General features: G+C 48.2%; 1 protein-coding gene across 2 annotated transcripts in view; it reads left to right on the forward strand.

Annotated features, from left to right (window-relative positions):
* Positions 1 to 18110, forward strand: part of DCP2 (decapping mRNA 2) — a 295860-nt gene that overhangs the window by 161366 nt on the left and 116384 nt on the right. For both annotated transcript variants that reach the window (XM_086961031.1, XM_086961032.1), the window contains exons 6-7: positions 2401 to 2513; positions 2643 to 2750. In XM_086961031.1, the coding sequence (XP_086817157.1) occupies positions 2401 to 2513; positions 2643 to 2750 (221 nt within the window). The remainder of the gene's footprint in view (positions 1 to 2400; positions 2514 to 2642; positions 2751 to 18110) is intronic.

The raw sequence follows: 18110 nt of genomic DNA on the forward strand, positions 1-18110 counted from the left end.
TGCAAATTAGTCTGTTCCTGTCCCAGTGCATGATGGGAACAGGGCAAACCAAACTACAAAAGCCAATTCTTACACTGGGAAGGAAACAAGCTCCCGGGGACCGGTTTCTGGCATTACAGCCGTCTTCGGCCCGGTTTGCTTGAATCCTGATGGTGCAATGAGCAAGGGTCTCACATCTGAGAATACCCTTCCACGCTTAGGGTGGACAAAAATATTTACAACAAGGGGTGGTGAGGGACAGAGTCTCTGAATTAAGCAGAAAGCTCTCACCCAGTCAAGAGATCAGGGCTAGATCCAACACCGTTTTTTAGCTCACTGCACCATCCCAGTTTCAGAACCTGGCTGCATGCAAATTAGTCTGTTCCTGTCCCAGTGCATGATGGGAACAGGGCAAACCAAACTACAAAAGCCAATTCTTACACTGGGAAGGAAACAAGCTCCCGGGGACCGGTTTCTGGCATTACAGCCGTCTTCGGCCCGGTTTGCTTGAATCCTGATGGTGCAATGAGCAAGGGTCTCACATCTGAGAATACCCTTCCACGCTTAGGGTGGACAAAAATATTTACAACAAGGGGTGGTGAGGGACAGAGTCTCTGAATTAAGCAGAAAGCTCTCACCCAGTCAAGAGATCAGGGCTAGATCCAACACCGTTTTTTAGCTCACTGCACCATCCCAGTTTCAGAACCTGGCTGTATGCAAATTAGTCTGTTCCTGTCCCAGTGCATGATGGGAACAGGGCAAACCAAACTACAAAAGCCAATTCTTACACTGGGAAGGAAACAAGCTCCCGGGGACCGGTTTCTGGCATTACAGCCGTCTTCGGCCCGGTTTGCTTGAATCCTGATGGTGCAATGAGCAAGGGTCTCACATCTGAGAATACCCTTCCACGCTTAGGGTGGACAAAAATATTTACAACAAGGGGTGGTGAGGGACAGAGTCTCTGAATTAAGCAGAAAGCTCTCACCCAGTCAAGAGATCAGGGCTAGATCCAACACCGTTTTTTAGCTCACTGCACCATCCCAGTTTCAGAACCTGGCTGTATGCAAATTAGTCTGTTCCTGTCCCAGTGCATGATGGGAACAGGGCAAACCAAACTACAAAAGCCAATAACGGTGATGGATCAAGCCCTGATCTTTGGACTGGGTAAGAGTGGTCTGCTCAATTCAGACACTCTGTTCATCACCACCCCCTTTTCTGAATCGATTTTGGCCACTATAGGTGTGGCAGGGTATACTCAGACATGAGTCCCTTTCTCACTGCTCCATCAGGATTCAAGCAAGCCGGGCCGAAGACGGCTGAAATGCCAGAAACCGGTCCCCGGTAGCTTGTTTCCTTTCTGGTGAAGAATTGGCTTGGTAGTTTAGTCTGCCCTGTTCCCATGATGCACTGGGCCAGGGACAGACTGATTTGCATATAGCCAGGTTCTGAGCTGGGATGGGGCAGTGAGATAAATAACGGTGATGGATCAAGCCCTGATCTTTGGACTGGGTAAGAGTGGTCTGCTCAATTCAGACCCACCCCCTTTTCTGAATCGAAAGCATGATCTACAGCTCATATGCCTCAAACGGAAAATGCTACTTACCCAGGATGCATCTGTTCTTGGCACATAGAGCTGTAGAGCCATATGCGCCCACCCGCCTCGCTGGGTACCTTTATCTGTTGCAGTATTATCTTACTTAGATACACTATACATGGACATCTCTTTCTACTCTTACTAACTCCATCATCTCCCTTATGGCAAAACAATCTGGGGATGGAGTTGATGCCCATGCGCACTTTCACCGAAAGGAGGAGTCACCTACCTCGTGATTGCAAAGACTTTTTCGAACAAAAACAAAGTGCAACCATCGGAACCCAACACCAGATGGCGATCTATGCTAAAGCATATGGCTCTACAGCTCTAAATGCCAAGACCAGATGCATACTGGGTAAGTAGCATTTTCCATATCATTGATATGGCATCCAGAGCAAATGATGTTTCATAGAAATAAGTTAGGAACACAAGAAGAACAATGAAGGCTGTTTAGAGATATCAAATAATTAGCTTTGGTATCGCCCTGTCATGATGTCATGAATGTGAAGTAATATAGTAATATTTGCAACAGTATAAAGTGCAATAAACTCCCCGGGATCAAAAGTTCCAAGTATTTTATTAGTCAATGCCGTCCGATATAGAATTAATTTTCTGGCCTTTCTGCCTTACATTTCAAAAATACTGGACCTATCTTGTCTCTGAATATGAAATGACAATCGAAGGTTGACTTAAGTCTGTGTGTTGGCCTAGCACACAAACATCTTGATGTTCGAAAACCTTGCAGATTAATATGTGCCGCTATATGCTGATTGTAATGTATACACAATGCTTCTAGGGTTAATTTTGTTTCCAATGTTTCTTTTTAGAACATTGAATGGTTTCCAATCGAAAAATTGCCGTGTCACAGAAATGACATGACCCCAAGGTCGAAGCTTGGTTTGGCGCCGAATAAGTTTTTCATGGCCATTCCCTTTATCAGGTATGTAGTTCAAAGCAAGCTGCCGAATTTACACAGCCAAGGACTATTCTTGCCTGCCTCTACCACACACACATTCTTTGAACACTTAATTTAATTAATTCATTAAATCGTAGTTTAACTTTTTGATAGGCCCTTACGAGATTGGATTAGCAGAAGGTTTGGAGACTCATCGGACAGCGACAATGGCCAGGTGTCCAATGGCAGCACTCCCTCCAAGCCTAACACAGAAAAGTCCAAGTAAGGCGTTGAATAATATTGACTCTTCTAACTGATTGTTCCTTTCTTGGTAAACTTTTGACTGTTTTTTACTAGCACATTCTCGCCTTCATTCTCTGCCACACATGGTTGGTGTCTTTTGGCTGCACTCCATGTAAGCTAAATATGGACCGACCTGTCCATATGTAGTAAGCGAGTTTGACCAGGTTGTTTTGTATTTGTAATTGTTATACAGTTTTAGACTTATGTTTGACCATATAGTTAAAATGTTGTGTGGCACAAACACTCGCTCCTATTATCTCCCGCTGCATACAGTATCATATGTAATTTCAGTTTTTCCACCGAGCTAAAATACAGTGTCCAACACTTTTTTTTTTTTGCTGTTCTGGAAAATGTTATGCTGGTGCGGTGCTGCCCCCCCGTGTAGTAAAGCCTGCGAAACTCTTTCTCACTTGCTGGTTCTAACAACTCATTCCTTGGCGGCCCTGGGAGCTTCGAGTCATGCTACAGGCATGTGAGCTCTGATGGACCTTTACCAACTGTTCCATCTGTGATACTTTGACTGAGGGTGATTCTGTCCGTCATCAGGCACGACACTGCAAAAACTACAGTTGTCCAACTCAGGATATTGTTTTGTGGTTATAGACATTGGAATTGCACCGCCTATGATCATGATCCCATTTTAATAGCAAATATTTTTGAAATAACTAAAGACAGCAGACACGATGTAACCCACATTAGTTGGCAGGCTTTGTGAGGGTCAGAAACTACAATTCAATGTATCAGTTAGACACAGCAAGTTACACAAGTCTGTGGAAGCCACCATCTCACAATTGTTTAAATCACGAGGTAAAGGGGTGGTAAAGAGGACTGCAATTGCAAGAATGTGTCCATGTTTTCCGACAGTAAAGCATTTAAGGGCTACCGACTTCCCTCTCAGGTGCTAATTCTTCACACAGTGGATGTTGTCAGAGAAGAACAACTTGCAGATGACAAATGTGGGCTCTTGGGTAGTAGATGTCGGCTTTATAGAGATCACTGTATGCTCCCGAAAACCTTTTCTGCAAAGTGGCACTTTGTAGGCATAGTATACATTGCGTCTTAATGGGGAATTGGCTTCAATAATGGCACTATACAAATGCAAAGATGGTGGGCTTCTGCAAGCCTCTATTTCTAAATTCACATCTCATTTCAGGGATTCGCAGTAGGAATCCTGCCTCTTGTCTAAGAACAGTGTCTCAAACACCAAATAATATTTCTACCAATTAGAAGGAAAATCCAGATAAATAGTGGATAACCTGTGACGTAGGTTATCTAGGGCACAGAGGCACATATAAAAAATGGATGTATTTTCATGAATTTGCTGGTCAGAACATTACCCGGAGGGGAAACTACAAGTCCCAGGGGGCGTGTGTCAGAGCCCACACCTGAGCCTGCTGTCCGGCGTCCATAAAGCCTCTCGACGCTCCCGCTGACGTGGGAGCCGCTTCGCTGGTCAGAGCATTACCCGGAGGAGAAACTACAAGTCCCAGGGGGCGTGTGTCAGAGCCCACGCCTGAGCCTGCTGTCCAGCATCCGTAAAGCTTCCCATCACTTCCGCTGCGCGGAACGTGCACGGACGCGTGCCAGTCGAAGCCCGGTCCAAGGGCGGGCCCGTTTTAGCCCCTTCTAGCACGGTCGAGGACGGGACGGGCCACACCCTTAACATCTGCTTTCAAGGTTAGTGTGTGTATGTAACCCTGAGTTGGTTGTCACTGACTTGGTATCATCTGTTTGTCTAAAGAGGAGTTGGATCTATCCCCTTCACAACCATATCTTCATCTAAGGTGGGAATGCCAGAAAATCTACCACTGGAGGGTCATTAATAGGCACCCTAGACAATTTCCTCGTAAGAGCGTCCTCCGTCTTAGCTCATGAAATTGAGCTGACAGAAAAGATAGTATCGCTTGATATCGCCCTTGATAAGAGATCTTCACTGGAAAGCTTGGCTAAGGCCCGGTCACCAATCCCCAGCAGCCTGCTACTCATGCTCTATTGTCTAGTTTGGGGGAGGATGAGGGAAATCAGCCATTTCAACCTGCTGGGTGTTTGGCATGCCCCTCGGCAAGTGCCACTGTTTCGCTGGACACTAGACTCATTATTAATACCAATAACACTTTGATAAGATCGCCTTCATCCAGCATTAAGACCCGATCAGCCTATAGTTCCAAATCAGGGGCATTTCAACCAATGTTGGGTCTGACGTCTAAAAGGAAGCAGAGTGGGGCCCAAGCTCAAACGAAAGGGAGGAAAGCAAAAATAATGAAAGCCAACTCGATTAATGAGAATCCGACTCCAACACCTCCCCCCAGTTATGCCATATTGCAAACTATTAATGAAGAGGATACTTTATCATCAAGCCCTGGGGAATGTAGTACCTGCCGAGTTGGGACCGATCTTCTGGACTAAATCGGAATATAATTTAAAAAAGACATGCCTCCCAATATATGATCGATTGGACTCTATAGAAAGCAGACTTGTGTGCCTAGAACTATCATTTGCTTCGGCCCAGGCGTGTGGGGGAAACTGAGCCAATGAGGCAATTGGCACCCAGACGAACATGCCTGGGCAAAATAAACATAATGTAGTTGTTGACCTCACAGCACCACCAAAAGGAATTGATTTAGTTGATGCTCATGCTCTCGTTAAGTTTCCAGTACCCTCCCCCACACACCTTCCCAGTAAAATAGCAGTGTCTAACCATGCACCGCAGAGCGGCAGGACACGGCAAGTGGAAGACAGTAGACCTGTAATTCAAAAACAAGTAATGAATAACCCCCCCACCCCCTATACAAACTACAATAAGCCTACCAAACATAGATCTCCCACCAGAATCTGCCCCTTATGTAGTGGTCCTGGTGGGCGTTCCTTCATTGAATCAGGACAAAAGGGAGTCGTACATGGAGCTTAAGAACAAGTGTATTTTTTGGCTTAATGCTAACCGGCCATTGCCGAACCATGTATGTGCTGAAATCTTGTTTGCTAGAAGAGTGGATTGGGTGGGGGTGCGGTCAAAGGCTGTTATGGGGGATTGTGTAATCATCAACTTCAGGGATAGGAGGGCTGTTGAATAAATCTGCAACTGGGCCCAAGTAGACCCAACGCCCCCAATTCAACCATTACCCTTGGCCTACTTCTATCCACCAGCATATATTGCCCCAAGGAAAACTTTTACCAAACGGGGGGGGGGAGACACAGAATTGGTGTACTACAGGGAGCATAAGGATGTATAATAGGTATGACGTTTTGTCCGGGTTGACTGCGACTGACGGCGAATATCTGTAGGCTGCCTGAGGTCTAGTAAAGTGGCTTTTTCGATGATAACCCAGATAAGAGCCCAAATCTATCTATTGACAACGTTCGCTCGGAGGGTGGGGCATCGGGACTTAAGCCTAATGGAACTTGATCAAATGTAAAGAGTGTAGTCCCTAACCAGAAGTGTCGTGAGGTAACACTTAATCATGCTTTGAGTGAGACAAATTTACTGCCAGCTGCTGACACGAATATAGTGTATCGGCATGATTTTCTTTTAAGTGATGGGGCTGGTAACGTTGGTAGATCTTCCAGCATAAACGGCTTGACATCCCTGATATCATGGAACCTGGTGGGCCTGGGGTCGAAATTAGCCGCGCCCGACCGGTCGGATTTTATTAATAAATTTGACATTTGTCTTTTTCAAGAGACTTGGTCGGTGGATTCTGTATTCAGGCTAGGTTATCTCAATTTCTATGTCCCTGCAGTGAAAAAGAAAAAGGGACGCCCAGTAGGAGGATTGGTGATTTGGGTCAAGCAGGACTTAAACTGAAGATACAATTACTTCCTGCTTCAAACTATGATATCCTCGCAGTAAGACTTAGTTTTCCCTCTGTTGCAAACATTGATATTTTTAATGTATATGCAAGGGGCCTCCCGGGAGGGAAAACGTCTGAGGTAATATCTGCCTTAGATGTTTTAAACGAGAACTTGCCAAATAATACACTGCCTCTCATAGTGGGAGATTTTAATACGACCTTTGGGCCGCTAGGGTATGATGACCAGAGTTTAACGGAGGAGGAAGACTCAAGATGGGGGATTCCTCAACTGGAGTTGAAACCTATAAAAAATGGTCTGAGGCTGCAATCCAACTGAAGGGGCTATGCATGGGGAACCAATTAAGGGCCGCTAACGGCCGAACACCATCAGATAGACAGGGCATCAGAACATATGATAATTGCCACACGTCTAGTCGCATAGACTATTTGCTTGTCCATCTAAAATTGTGGCATTGCCTTGTGTATATGGCAGTAAAGGCTCGCATAGAGAGTGATCACAACCCCCTTACCTCACTACTCAGGTTGGGATTAGATGGATTGGTAGCAGCAACCCAGGTTACAACAGCTCCTGATATCGCCCTAGCAAATGATGAGCGCCACCTTAAGTGGAGCAAAGTGATTGAGCATCCTGATACCTTGACTTCTATTAAGAACGATGTAAATAAGGTATTGGTAGACCTGGGGCTTAGTGCCACTAACGGGGCTTTCCACTCTTCTATTATTGAAGCCAGTGGCGGCTGGTGACTTTTGAAAAAGGTGGGGCGTAAAGGTTGTGCGTGAGTTACCGGAGGCAAGAGAGACTGCCGCCAAAAGAGTGGTTCAGGGAATTTCCCCCTAAGAACATTTTGAAAAAAAGAGTGGCCAAACTGTGCATTTTCAAGCAAATTTGAGAAAGTAAGTTGGTAAATAAATCAATAAAAAGATTTCATATGATAATGACATAGTAGCTGCTTATCCAGTATATCTACAGAACTTCATAACAGACCTTGTGATAACACCTCTGAATATGCTAGTGAAGCATCTTACATCTGATGCTGCGATGGCAACAGTACCTCGTTACAGGAGCAAGACTTACTATGTGTCAGTGGAGGTTGGTGAAGTCTGACAGAAGTGAGCTGAGAGGGGGGCACAACATTTTTATGGAAGTCCGTGGCGATTTACTTTGCATTTTTTTATGGGGTTATATTAGTTCTCAGGCTGATTGACAGAACAGAGTTAAACATGTGGGGGCCAGGCAAAGTAATTTTCATTTTAACAGCAAATTGCACTGTTTACAATATATATTTTGTGAATGGGGGAGATCAACGCTGGCTCCTTCATAGGCCTAGCAAAAAAGAGCCACATGCAGGCAAGTCTGCATCTGCAGTGTTTAAAGAGGCGACTCCCTTGCCGTTACCATAAATAAAGTCAAAATCCATGGAAGTCTGAGACTTTTGACACATCAGCACGCTACCATAAGGGCCTGCACATTACCCCAATTATAGAGCATATGTAAAGCGACAATAAAGACAAAGGAGAGTTGATCAGCAGTTAACCACAGAAGCTTAAAAACACTGGAGTTTACAGTACCCTTTGATTTATAGCGAGGCAAGATTCCCTGCTCTTCACAAGGACGAACAAAGCACACTTTTTTACTGTTCGCTCCGTTGAAAAAATTAAAATAAATTCTGTCACACTTCATCTATAGGACAGGCCAGACATTCATTGTAATGTAAATAGTTTATGCAGTGTGTCTGAGTCATGGGCAGCAATTCGTGCCCTACTGCCTAGTGGCAAGAAAAACAAAAGTCACTTTTCATAGCAGGGTTTAAGGTGGTAGTAGAGTGCTTTACATGAGCACCAGTTACTTTACACAAAGACACATTCATTTATTTTAAGGCACGAGGAGATTTAGATTGTGATTTGCTCAGGATCACAGGAGGTTGAGCGGACGCCGAGACACAAGCCTTGTTCCCCTGCTTGTAATTTATAAATAGTTACAAACACAATATATTATTAGCAGCAAGCACCCTTAAAAATAAACTGCACTAGCCTACAGCCGCATATTTGAACACTGGCGACGGCGGCATTGGCATTAGAAACACTTAAACTTAGAAAAACAACAAAACAGAGTTTACCTTTTGTTTTACTCTGTGGCCCGCCGCTTCTGTGACTTGGAATGTGTTTGTAATTTCGGCCGGCCCGGGACATGTCCAGAGGCGAGGGGGACTCAGGTGATGTGCAAAGCCGGCAATGTGCACCAAGTGAAGTGACAAGGGAGGCATGAGCAGAAATGGCCAATCACAGTATGGCTATGATAAAGCCATACGGTGATTAGTCATGTTACATTGCTGGCCTTTGCAGAGATGTATTAATTGGATTACATGACAACGAAGCCTGGCAAAGGGAAAATAATTATTGCCAAACTGCACCTGGTGGTAAATTCACTACGGTTAAACCATTGCTGGCGTTACTACCCCTGCCCCTTTCATCGCAATTTCTCTTTTAATTGGTTACATGTTTTAGAACTCCAATCCCCCCATTGCATTTATTCACATTGAAGCTCTTCAGTTTTCACACTTGCGCGAAGATGATTAACTTTCATTTAAAGCGCACACTCCTTTATTAAAAAAAAACACGAAGTCCTATAAATTGACTAAACGAAACTGTAATAAAACCTACCTTAACCTTTCATTTGCAAGATGATTTGGAGGGGTCTGCGCAGCTAGGCGCGTTTTAGCTGCACTTGCTCCTCTTGTAGAATTCGGAAGGCCCGGACCGTTAATCTCTAATCTGTTGTAGCTCCCATGGTGGCAGAGCAGCTCAGGCCGGCACTTCAGTCCGAGGCTGGCAGACAAAGAGCTTGAAAGGCCCGGGCAGCAAAATGCTCAGTTCAGGGCGAGCGCCATCAGTAAAATACAGCTCTGTTTCAAGAGGAAGGGGGAACGCGTGCCATCACTCTCCTCGTGACTAGTCTGGTGTTCTTCTTGAAGCAATCCTCCTGTCCACGTCAGGGCGTGGTGACGTCCCAACAGCGCCGGCCAATCGCTGACTACATAGAGCAGGGCTAATATTGCCCATAATGAGACCCGGCTCCCCCGGGTCTCTGCCTGTGTGAGTGCAAGGAGAGGAGGAGGAGGGAAGGGGCTACTGCGTGTGTGCGCATGCGTGGGCAAGTCATAAAAATGACTTGTCCTAAATGCGCACACACTGCTGCTGCCCCCTGCCCTCCCTGCCACGCTGCTGCTATCTGCCAGCCCAGGGCCTGCCACTCACTGCCGGCGCAGGCCCGCCCCCCACACCTCCGTGATGAGCGACGTCACTATAGTTACTGACCCTGTCCGACCTCAAGGAAATAAATGCACGACTCACTCTGTAACGTAATTGTATGTATGCAGTGAAGTGACGGTCGTCCATGGCTAGTGGGGCAACGCCCCAACGCCCCCAATGGACGAACCGCCACTGATTGAAGCCCATACTAACCTTTTTGCTCAACTTAGAATATATTTCTGTTAGTCGATCTCCGGTAGAAATAAACCCAGGGAAAAATCCAAGAGCTGGTACAATGTAGATTGCCGACAAGCAAGGGGCAGCTGGGTCTAGCATTAAAAACTAGGGACCCGAGAAAGGTTAAAGAGGCACGGGCACGCTACAGGAAAGTACATATTGAGGCAAAAAAGATATGGGACGAGTGCAAGTGGCAGGAGCTTAAAGAAGCCTGTGTGGTTAAAAACTCAAGACTATTCTGGGACACATTCAAATGGGATAGGGGTGGGTGCCCCGATCGCCCGCAGAATAATGTTGCTCAAGACTCATGGATTAATTATTTCAAGCCACAATACGCTTGTAGTGGTAGTGATGAGAGCGCTGGTTCATTTATCTTTACATTTTATGTAGAAGCTGCTTTTACCTTAGAAGATGTTGATAGGGCATTAGAGACAGTAACTGAGGGAAGAGCACCGGGCATTGATTGCATCCCTGCCAACGGGTTTCTAAATGACAAACTAACTTGGCGATTATACATTACCCATTTGGCAAATGCTATAGCTCAAGGAGCGGCTGTCCCTCTCTCTTGGAAGGGGGTAGAAATTGTCCCGATATATAAAAGAAGGGACAAGTCTGTAGCAGGCAACTATAGGCCTATTAGTCTAATCGACTCCATTCAGAAAATCTTGGGTTGATTAGTTTTGTATAAAATACAGACTTGGATGGATGAAAATAATACCTTGCAGGCTGGCTTCCGCCCTAGAACAAGCACGATCGACCAAGTTTTTCGTTTTATTACTCTCTACGGGCGGACAGTGGTCTTGGAAAAAGGGGCTCTGTACGCTGTGTTCGTTGACTTGAGGGCGGCTTTTGATCTAATACCTCGTTGTAAATTATGACTAGTCTTGGAGGGGTTGGATATGGCCCCGGAGTTGCTGACATTGGTTGTGCACTTGCATGAGGATAAATTCGCCCGGGTACGGTGGTGGCTGCAGGGCGAGGTTACAGAAACCTTCCCCGTTGAGCGGGGAGTGCGACAGGGTTGCGTCATGGCGCCTACCCTGTTTTCACTCTTTGTCAACGCGGTGGCGGACTACCTCTCCCTGGGTCCCCACAGATGCCCCTGTGCTGGCAGGTATCCGCATCCCAATCCTCTTGTTTGCGGACGATACCTTGATTATCTCTAAAACACCGAGTGGCCTCCAGCGGGCCCTTCAGCGGTTCAGAGACTTTTGCCTTTTGCACGGACTGGAAATAAATACTGCCAAAACAAAATGTATGTCCTTCAACGAACACAAATCCTTTAGAGGAAGTATTAATATGAATAATTGTCCACTAGAGCAGGTTGATGCCTTTACCTATTTGGGAGTTACCCTGCAGAGAGATATGCGTTGGAATAGCCAACTTGATTTGGCTGTCTTAAAACACCAACAGCAGTCAGGCCTTCTTCTAAACAAAATGTAAAACCTCGCTAACTAAACCAATTAGTCCAGCCCTTGATATTTATGGGATGAAGTTACTAAGTTCGGCCCTTTACGGAGCCGAACTGTGGGAGTTCGAAAACCTAAAACGCCGGTCTCTGGCATAAAATGAGTTCCTATGTAAAGTTACCAGTATCCCGAAAAGCACTCCATTAATACCACTTTTATGGGATCTTGATAGGAAAGCAGTTAAAGATCTGGTTATTCTGCGCCCGTTATTGTATTGGCGCAGAATATGGACAACAGAGGAACTCTCTCATTATGCCCAGGGTCTTAAGGATATTATTGAAAAGGACTCCTTCCACAAAATTAGGTGGTTGAAGGAAATTAGATCCCTGCTAGTAAGGTTGGGAATGATTGAACTATGGGATGACCCTTTAAATGCAGTCTTTCCCTCTAAAAAAATCTTGAAGGGAAGATACTGGGAGATGGTTTTCTCATTAACATGCTCAAAGGGTCTTTCGTCTCACCTCACTGGACGATTCCTTGAATTTAAGTTTTGCCCAGTGCTAGAAAGGTATTGGGATGCAATAGAAAAGTCTTTAGATCGTAAACTGTTATTCCAATTTAGGGTGGGAACCCTTCCGACAAGGCTATTTACTGCAAAATGGGCGGGGACAACTAGTGACAGATGCTTTAGGTGCACGGATCAACAAGAATCTGTAAGTCACATCTTGTTCTTCTGTCCTTTATATATTGTACCTCGCCAAAAGTGGATTAAACCAATCTGTCGTTTAATAGGCACTCGAAGACATGAAGAGGCCCTGAGAATTCTAGGTTCAGACCCCAACCCTCCCATTGCTATAGCTGTAGCAAAGCTTTTGAAATGGGCATGGATAATTCGATCCAAACCAATGCTATTGTTAAGCGAGCATTGCCCTATTTGACCATCCTTACCCCAGTAAAGATTTTTTTTTTTTATTGTTTGAAAAAGTTATGGGGATGGGTTTCGCGTTCGATTGGTAGTTACTGTGCGTTACTGAATTACTTCCTACTCCACATAATGAACTAGCAAATATGATAACAACTCCCTTTTGTAAATCTGACAATTTTAAAAATAATTTTATCTGATATATTTTTTTTTAAAAACAAATATATTCGATAGTTGTATTGAGTTTAATTGTATCTTATTTATTTATACAAATCATTATACTATGACTGTTTTATTCTGTATTTGATGAATGTTTTTATGCTGTGCTTTTATGACTTAACTGTCGAATAAAGTTTATGATGATGGAATTAAAATGCGCATCAAATATATCAGACATTGCGACATGCAAAATAAAACACTTAAATATGTTGATAAAATAGTAATGAAAAAAGTAGTACATAATGAATTTCTGTACTTAAAAATTCCATCACACGCATCTAACCAGCTAAATGAAGCACTTCTAGTAAGGGATATTAATTCATCTTCAGACACGTTAGGATATCTCTTCCCTCACGTAAGATCCTACAACACTGCTTCAACAGGGCAACACAAATATCTTAAGCAGTTAGTAGTCAGTGCCTATGCATAAGCAGCAGTTTCTTTTTTTTCTAGAATAAATGATAGAAAACTTTTCTAATGGGCATATAATCACTTCTAGGGCAAAAACTGCACTTGCGCTTTAAGGCTGCCAAGACATACCAAGGTCTCGCCATACAACACAGTGACAGTCACATCATGGGTGTCCGCAGGGGGGCAAGGGGGTGCGCTTGCCCCCCCCGGATCGCCAGTCCATCCAGTGCTGGCCCAGTGACAATGTGGTATTATCACTCAGGCAGCGCACAGGGAGGCCACCAACATTGCTTTTACGGACACCTTTGGTCCCCTTAATTGTCACAATTAAAGCAGGTTGTGTTGTTCCCCTGGGAGAAGCCCCAGGAGTTTAAATGTTCTCTCACTTGGGGCCTCTCGCACTTCTCTTTGAACTCTAGAGGCTGCAGCAGCCCCTGCCCAACCTCGAGCAGACTGTGGACAGGCCCATTGTCATTCTGTCTGCTGCTGATCATCACATAAAGAAGGACAGGGAGACCGAGAGAGAGGGAGACCGAGAGAGAGGGAGACCGAGAGAGGGAGACCGAGAGAGGGAGACCGAGAGAGGGAGACCGAGAGAGGGAGACCGAGAGAGGGAGACCGAGAGAAAGGGAGACCGAGAGAAAGGGAGACCGAGAGAGAGGGAGACCGAGAGAGAGGGAGACCGAGAGAGAGGGAGACCGAGAGAGAGGGAGACCGAGAGAGAGGGAGACCGAGAGAGAGGGAGACTGAGAGAGAGGGAGACTGAGAGAGAGGGAGACTGAGAGAGAGGGAGACTGAGAGAGAGGGAGACCGAGAGAGAGGGAGACCGAGAGAGAGGGAGACAGACGGAGGGAGACAGAGGGAGGGAGACAGACAGAGACAGACGGAGACAGACGGAGACAGACGGAGACAGACGGAGACAGAGAGAGAGACAGAGAGAGGGAGACAGAGGGAGACAGACGGAGGGAGACAGAGGGAGGGAGACAGACAGAGACAGACGGAGACAGACGGAGACAGACGGAGACAGACGGAGACAGAGAGAGAGACAGAGAGAGAGACAGAGAGAGAGACAGAGAGAGAGACAGAGAGAGAGACAGAGAGAGAGACAGAGACAGAGAGAGACAGAGAGAGAGAGAGAGAGAGAGAGAGAGAGAGAGGGAGACAGAGGGAGACAGAGGGAGAGGGAGGCAGAGTGAGAGGGAGACAGAGTGAGAGGGAGGCAGAGTGAGAGGGAGGCAGAGTGAGAGGGAGGCAGAGTGAGAGGGAGGCAGAGTGAGAGGGAGGCAGAGTGAGAGGGAGGCAGAGTGAGAGGGAGGCAGAGTGAGAGGGAGGCAGAGTGAGAGGGAGGCAGAGTGAGAGGGAGGCAGAGTGAGAGGGAGGCAGAGTGAGAGGGAGGCAGAGTGAGAGGGAGGCAGAGTGAGAGGGAGGCAGAGTGAGAGGGAGGCAGAGTGAGAGGGAGGCAGAGTGAGAGGGAGGCAGAGTGAGAGGGAGGCAGAGTGAGAGGGAGGCAGAGTGAGAGGGAGGCAGAGTGAGAGGGAGGCAGAGTGAGAGGGAGGCAGAGTGAGAGGGAGGCAGAGTGAGAGGGAGGCAGAGTGAGAGGGAGGCAGAGTGAGAGGGAGGCAGAGTGAGAGGGAGGCAGAGTGAGAGGGAGGCAGAGGCAGAGTGAGAGGGAGGCAGAGTGAGAGGGAGGCAGAGGCAGAGTGAGAGGGAGGCAGAGTGAGAGGGAGGCAGAGGCAGAGTGAGAGGGAGGCAGAGGCAGAGTGAGAGGGAGGCAGAGTGAGAGGGAGGCAGAGTGAGAGGGAGGCAGAGTGAGAGGGAGGCAGAGTGAGAGGGAGGCAGAGGCAGAGTGAGAGGGAGGCAGAGTGAGAGGGAGGCAGAGGCAGAGTGAGAGGGAGGCAGAGGCAGAGTGAGAGGGAGGCAGAGGCAGAGTGAGAGGGAGGCAGAGTGAGAGGGAGGCAGAGGCAGAGTGAGAGGGAGGCAGAGTGAGAGGGAGGCAGAGTGAGAGGGAGAGGGAGGCAGAGTGAGAGGGAGGCAGAGTGAGAGGGAGGCAGAGTGAGAGGGAGAGAGAGAGGGAGGGAGACGGAGAGAGAGAGGGAGGGAGACGGAGAGAGAGGGGGAGGGAGACAGAGAGAGAGGGGGAGGGAGACAGAGAGAGAGGGGGAGGGAGACGGAGAGAGAGGGGGAGGGAGACGGAGAGAGAGGGGGAGGGAGACGGAGAGAGAGGGGGAGGGAGACAGACAGACAGAGTGAGGGAGACAGACAGACAGAGTGAGGGAGACAGACAGACAGAGTGAGGGAGACAGACAGACAGAGTGAGGGAGACAGACAGACAGAGTGAGGGAGACAGACAGACAGAGTGAGGGAGACAGACAGACAGAGTGAGGGAGACAGACAGACAGAGTGAGGGAGACAGACAGACAGAGTGAGGGAGACAGACAGACAGAGTGAGGGAGACAGACAGAGTGAGGGAGACAGACAGAGTGAGGGAGACAGACAGAGTGAGGGAGACAGACAGAGTGAGGGAGACAGACAGAGTGAGGGAGACAGACAGAGTGAGGGAGACAGACAGAGTGAGGGAGACAGACAGAGTGAGGGAGACAGACAGAGTGAGGGAGACAGACAGAGTGAGGGAGACAGACAGAGTGAGGGAGACAGACAGAGTGAGGGAGACAGACAGAGTGAGGGAGACAGACAGAGTGAGGGAGACAGACAGAGTGAGGGAGACTGAGACAGAGAGAGGGAGACAGATGGAGGCAGGGGCAGACAGAGAGAGACAGATGGAGGCAGGGGCAGACAGAGAGAGACAGATGGAGGCAGGGGCAGACAGAGAGAGACAGATGGAGGCAGGGGCAGACAGAGAGAGACAGATGGAGGCAGCGGCAGACAGAGACAGATGGAGGCAGCGGCAGACGGGCAGAGACAGAAAGAGACGGAGAGGGAGACAGAGGGAGGGGAAACAGGGCAGGCAGGGACAGATAGAGACAGGGACAGACAGATAGAGGCAGAGACCAAGACAGACATACAGATACAGACAGAGGCAGAGACTAAGACAGACAGACACAGGCAGAGACTAAGACAGACAGACACAGACAGAGGCAGAGACTAAGACAGACAGACACAGAGGGAGATGGAGAGGGAGACCGAGGGTGAGAGAGAGGGAGGGAGACAGAGGGTGACAGAGGGTGACAGAGGGAGGGAGACAGAGGGTGACAGAGGGAGGGAGACAGAGAGAGAGAAAGAGGGAGGCCGAGAGAGACAGAGAGGGAGACAGACAGAGGGAGACAGAGAGAGAGCAAGAGGGAGAGAGCGAGAGGGAGGGAGACAGGGATAGAGACAGAGGGATAGAGGGAGACAGAGGGAGGGAGACAGACAGAAGGAGACATACAGAGACAGAGGGAGGGAGACCGAGGGAGAGAGAGACAGAGAGAGGGCGAGACAGAGAGAGGGCGAGACAGAGAGAGGGCGAGACAGAGAGAGGGCGAGACAGAGAGAGGGCGAGACAGACAGACAGACAGACAGAGAGAGGGAGACAGAGATAGACAGGGACAGACAGATAGAGACAGATGGGGGCAGGGGCAGACAGATAGAGACAGATGGAGGCAGCGGCAGACGGGCAGAGACAGACAGAGACGGAGAGGGAGACAGAGGGAGGGAAACAGGGACAGATAGAGTCATAGACTAAGACAGGCAGAGAGACCGAGAGGGTGACAGAGGGAGGGAGACAGAGAGAGAGAGAAAGAGGGAGGCCGAGGGAGACAGAGAGAGGGAGACAGGCAGAGGGAGACCGAGAGCGAGAGGGAGAGAGCGAGAGGGAGGGAGACAGAGGGATAGAGGGAGACAGAGGGAGGGAGACAGACAGAAGGAGAGAGACAGAGACAGAGGGAGGGAGACGGAGAGGGAGGCAGAGGGAGACAGAGAGGAAGACAGAGGGAGACAGAGAGGAAGACAGAGGGAGACAGAGAAAGGAAGAAAGAGGAAGACAGAGGGAGGGAGGGAGGGAGACAGAAAGGGAGAGGGAGACGGAGAGGGAGACGGAGGGAGACGGAGAGAGAGGGAGACGGGGAGAGAGAGGGAGACGGGGAGAGAGAGGGAGACGGAGAGAGAGGGAGACGGAGAGAGAGGGAGACGGAGAGAGAGGGAGACGGAGAGAGAGGGAGACGGGGAGAGAGAGGGAGACGGAGAGAGAGGGAGACGGAGAGAGAGGGAGACGGAGAGAGAGGGAGACGGAGAGAGAGGGAGATGGAGAGAGAGAGCAGAAAAGCCAGGATACAAGTGGGAAGAAACAGCCACAGGATCCCACCTTCGTGGCACCTATGTTATGTCGTAGTAGGAATGAACACCACTCGCAGGTAACACTGTTCAATATCCTGTCCACACCAGGATCCTTTTATTTAGTGCATAAACCCCGCCCCCAATAAATCAATTAACATTCCTGCTCAATATATACAACAGGGGATCCACCGCTACCCCTTTAGGTTGCTGAAAGTGTCGGTGACCACATCACAACAGCTACCTATCTACTTCGAAGGACGAGCCTTTCTCTCCCACCCTCCCTTCTCCTTGTCTCTCTCTTCCCAGCCTGGGTACGACTTTGACTCAGCTGCTCTAACTGATGCCCACAAATCACAATGGCCCGCCTCGTGCTGACCCTCACTTTCGGATTGTGCCTGCTGGCGTTGTGCGAGGCTCACACAAGGTAAGTTGTGGGACTTTTGGCTGGGTCCCTGCGCTCCGAGTTTGCGGTCTCCGTGGGATGCAATATTCGACCACGCTTCGTGGCGTGGTTTGCACGCGTGTGTGTCTGTGCACAGGAGCTTTAACAGGATGCTATGTTGTGGATCTGCACAGAAAGTTGAAAAGCGTGCCGTTTTGACAGACAGTTGGGGGCACGTGGCACTAACAAAAAGGTGCTCTCCCGAGGAAAGTACACAGAAGTTGTTGGTTGGTGAGCTCGGCCTGTGGCCACCCAGGGTGAATAGACAAAGGGTTCTCGTGCAGGGTCCTTGCCTGCCTCCCGTCCAAGGTCAGACAGCTACCCCGATTCTTCTGAGAGAGATGTTGGATGGCTGCAGACTGAGGTTTT

Source organism: Lissotriton vulgaris, chromosome 3_1 (genome assembly GCF_964263255.1).
Source record: "Lissotriton vulgaris chromosome 3_1, aLisVul1.2, whole genome shotgun sequence".
In the NCBI taxonomy this organism is placed as follows: Eukaryota; Metazoa; Chordata; class Amphibia; order Caudata; family Salamandridae; genus Lissotriton; species Lissotriton vulgaris.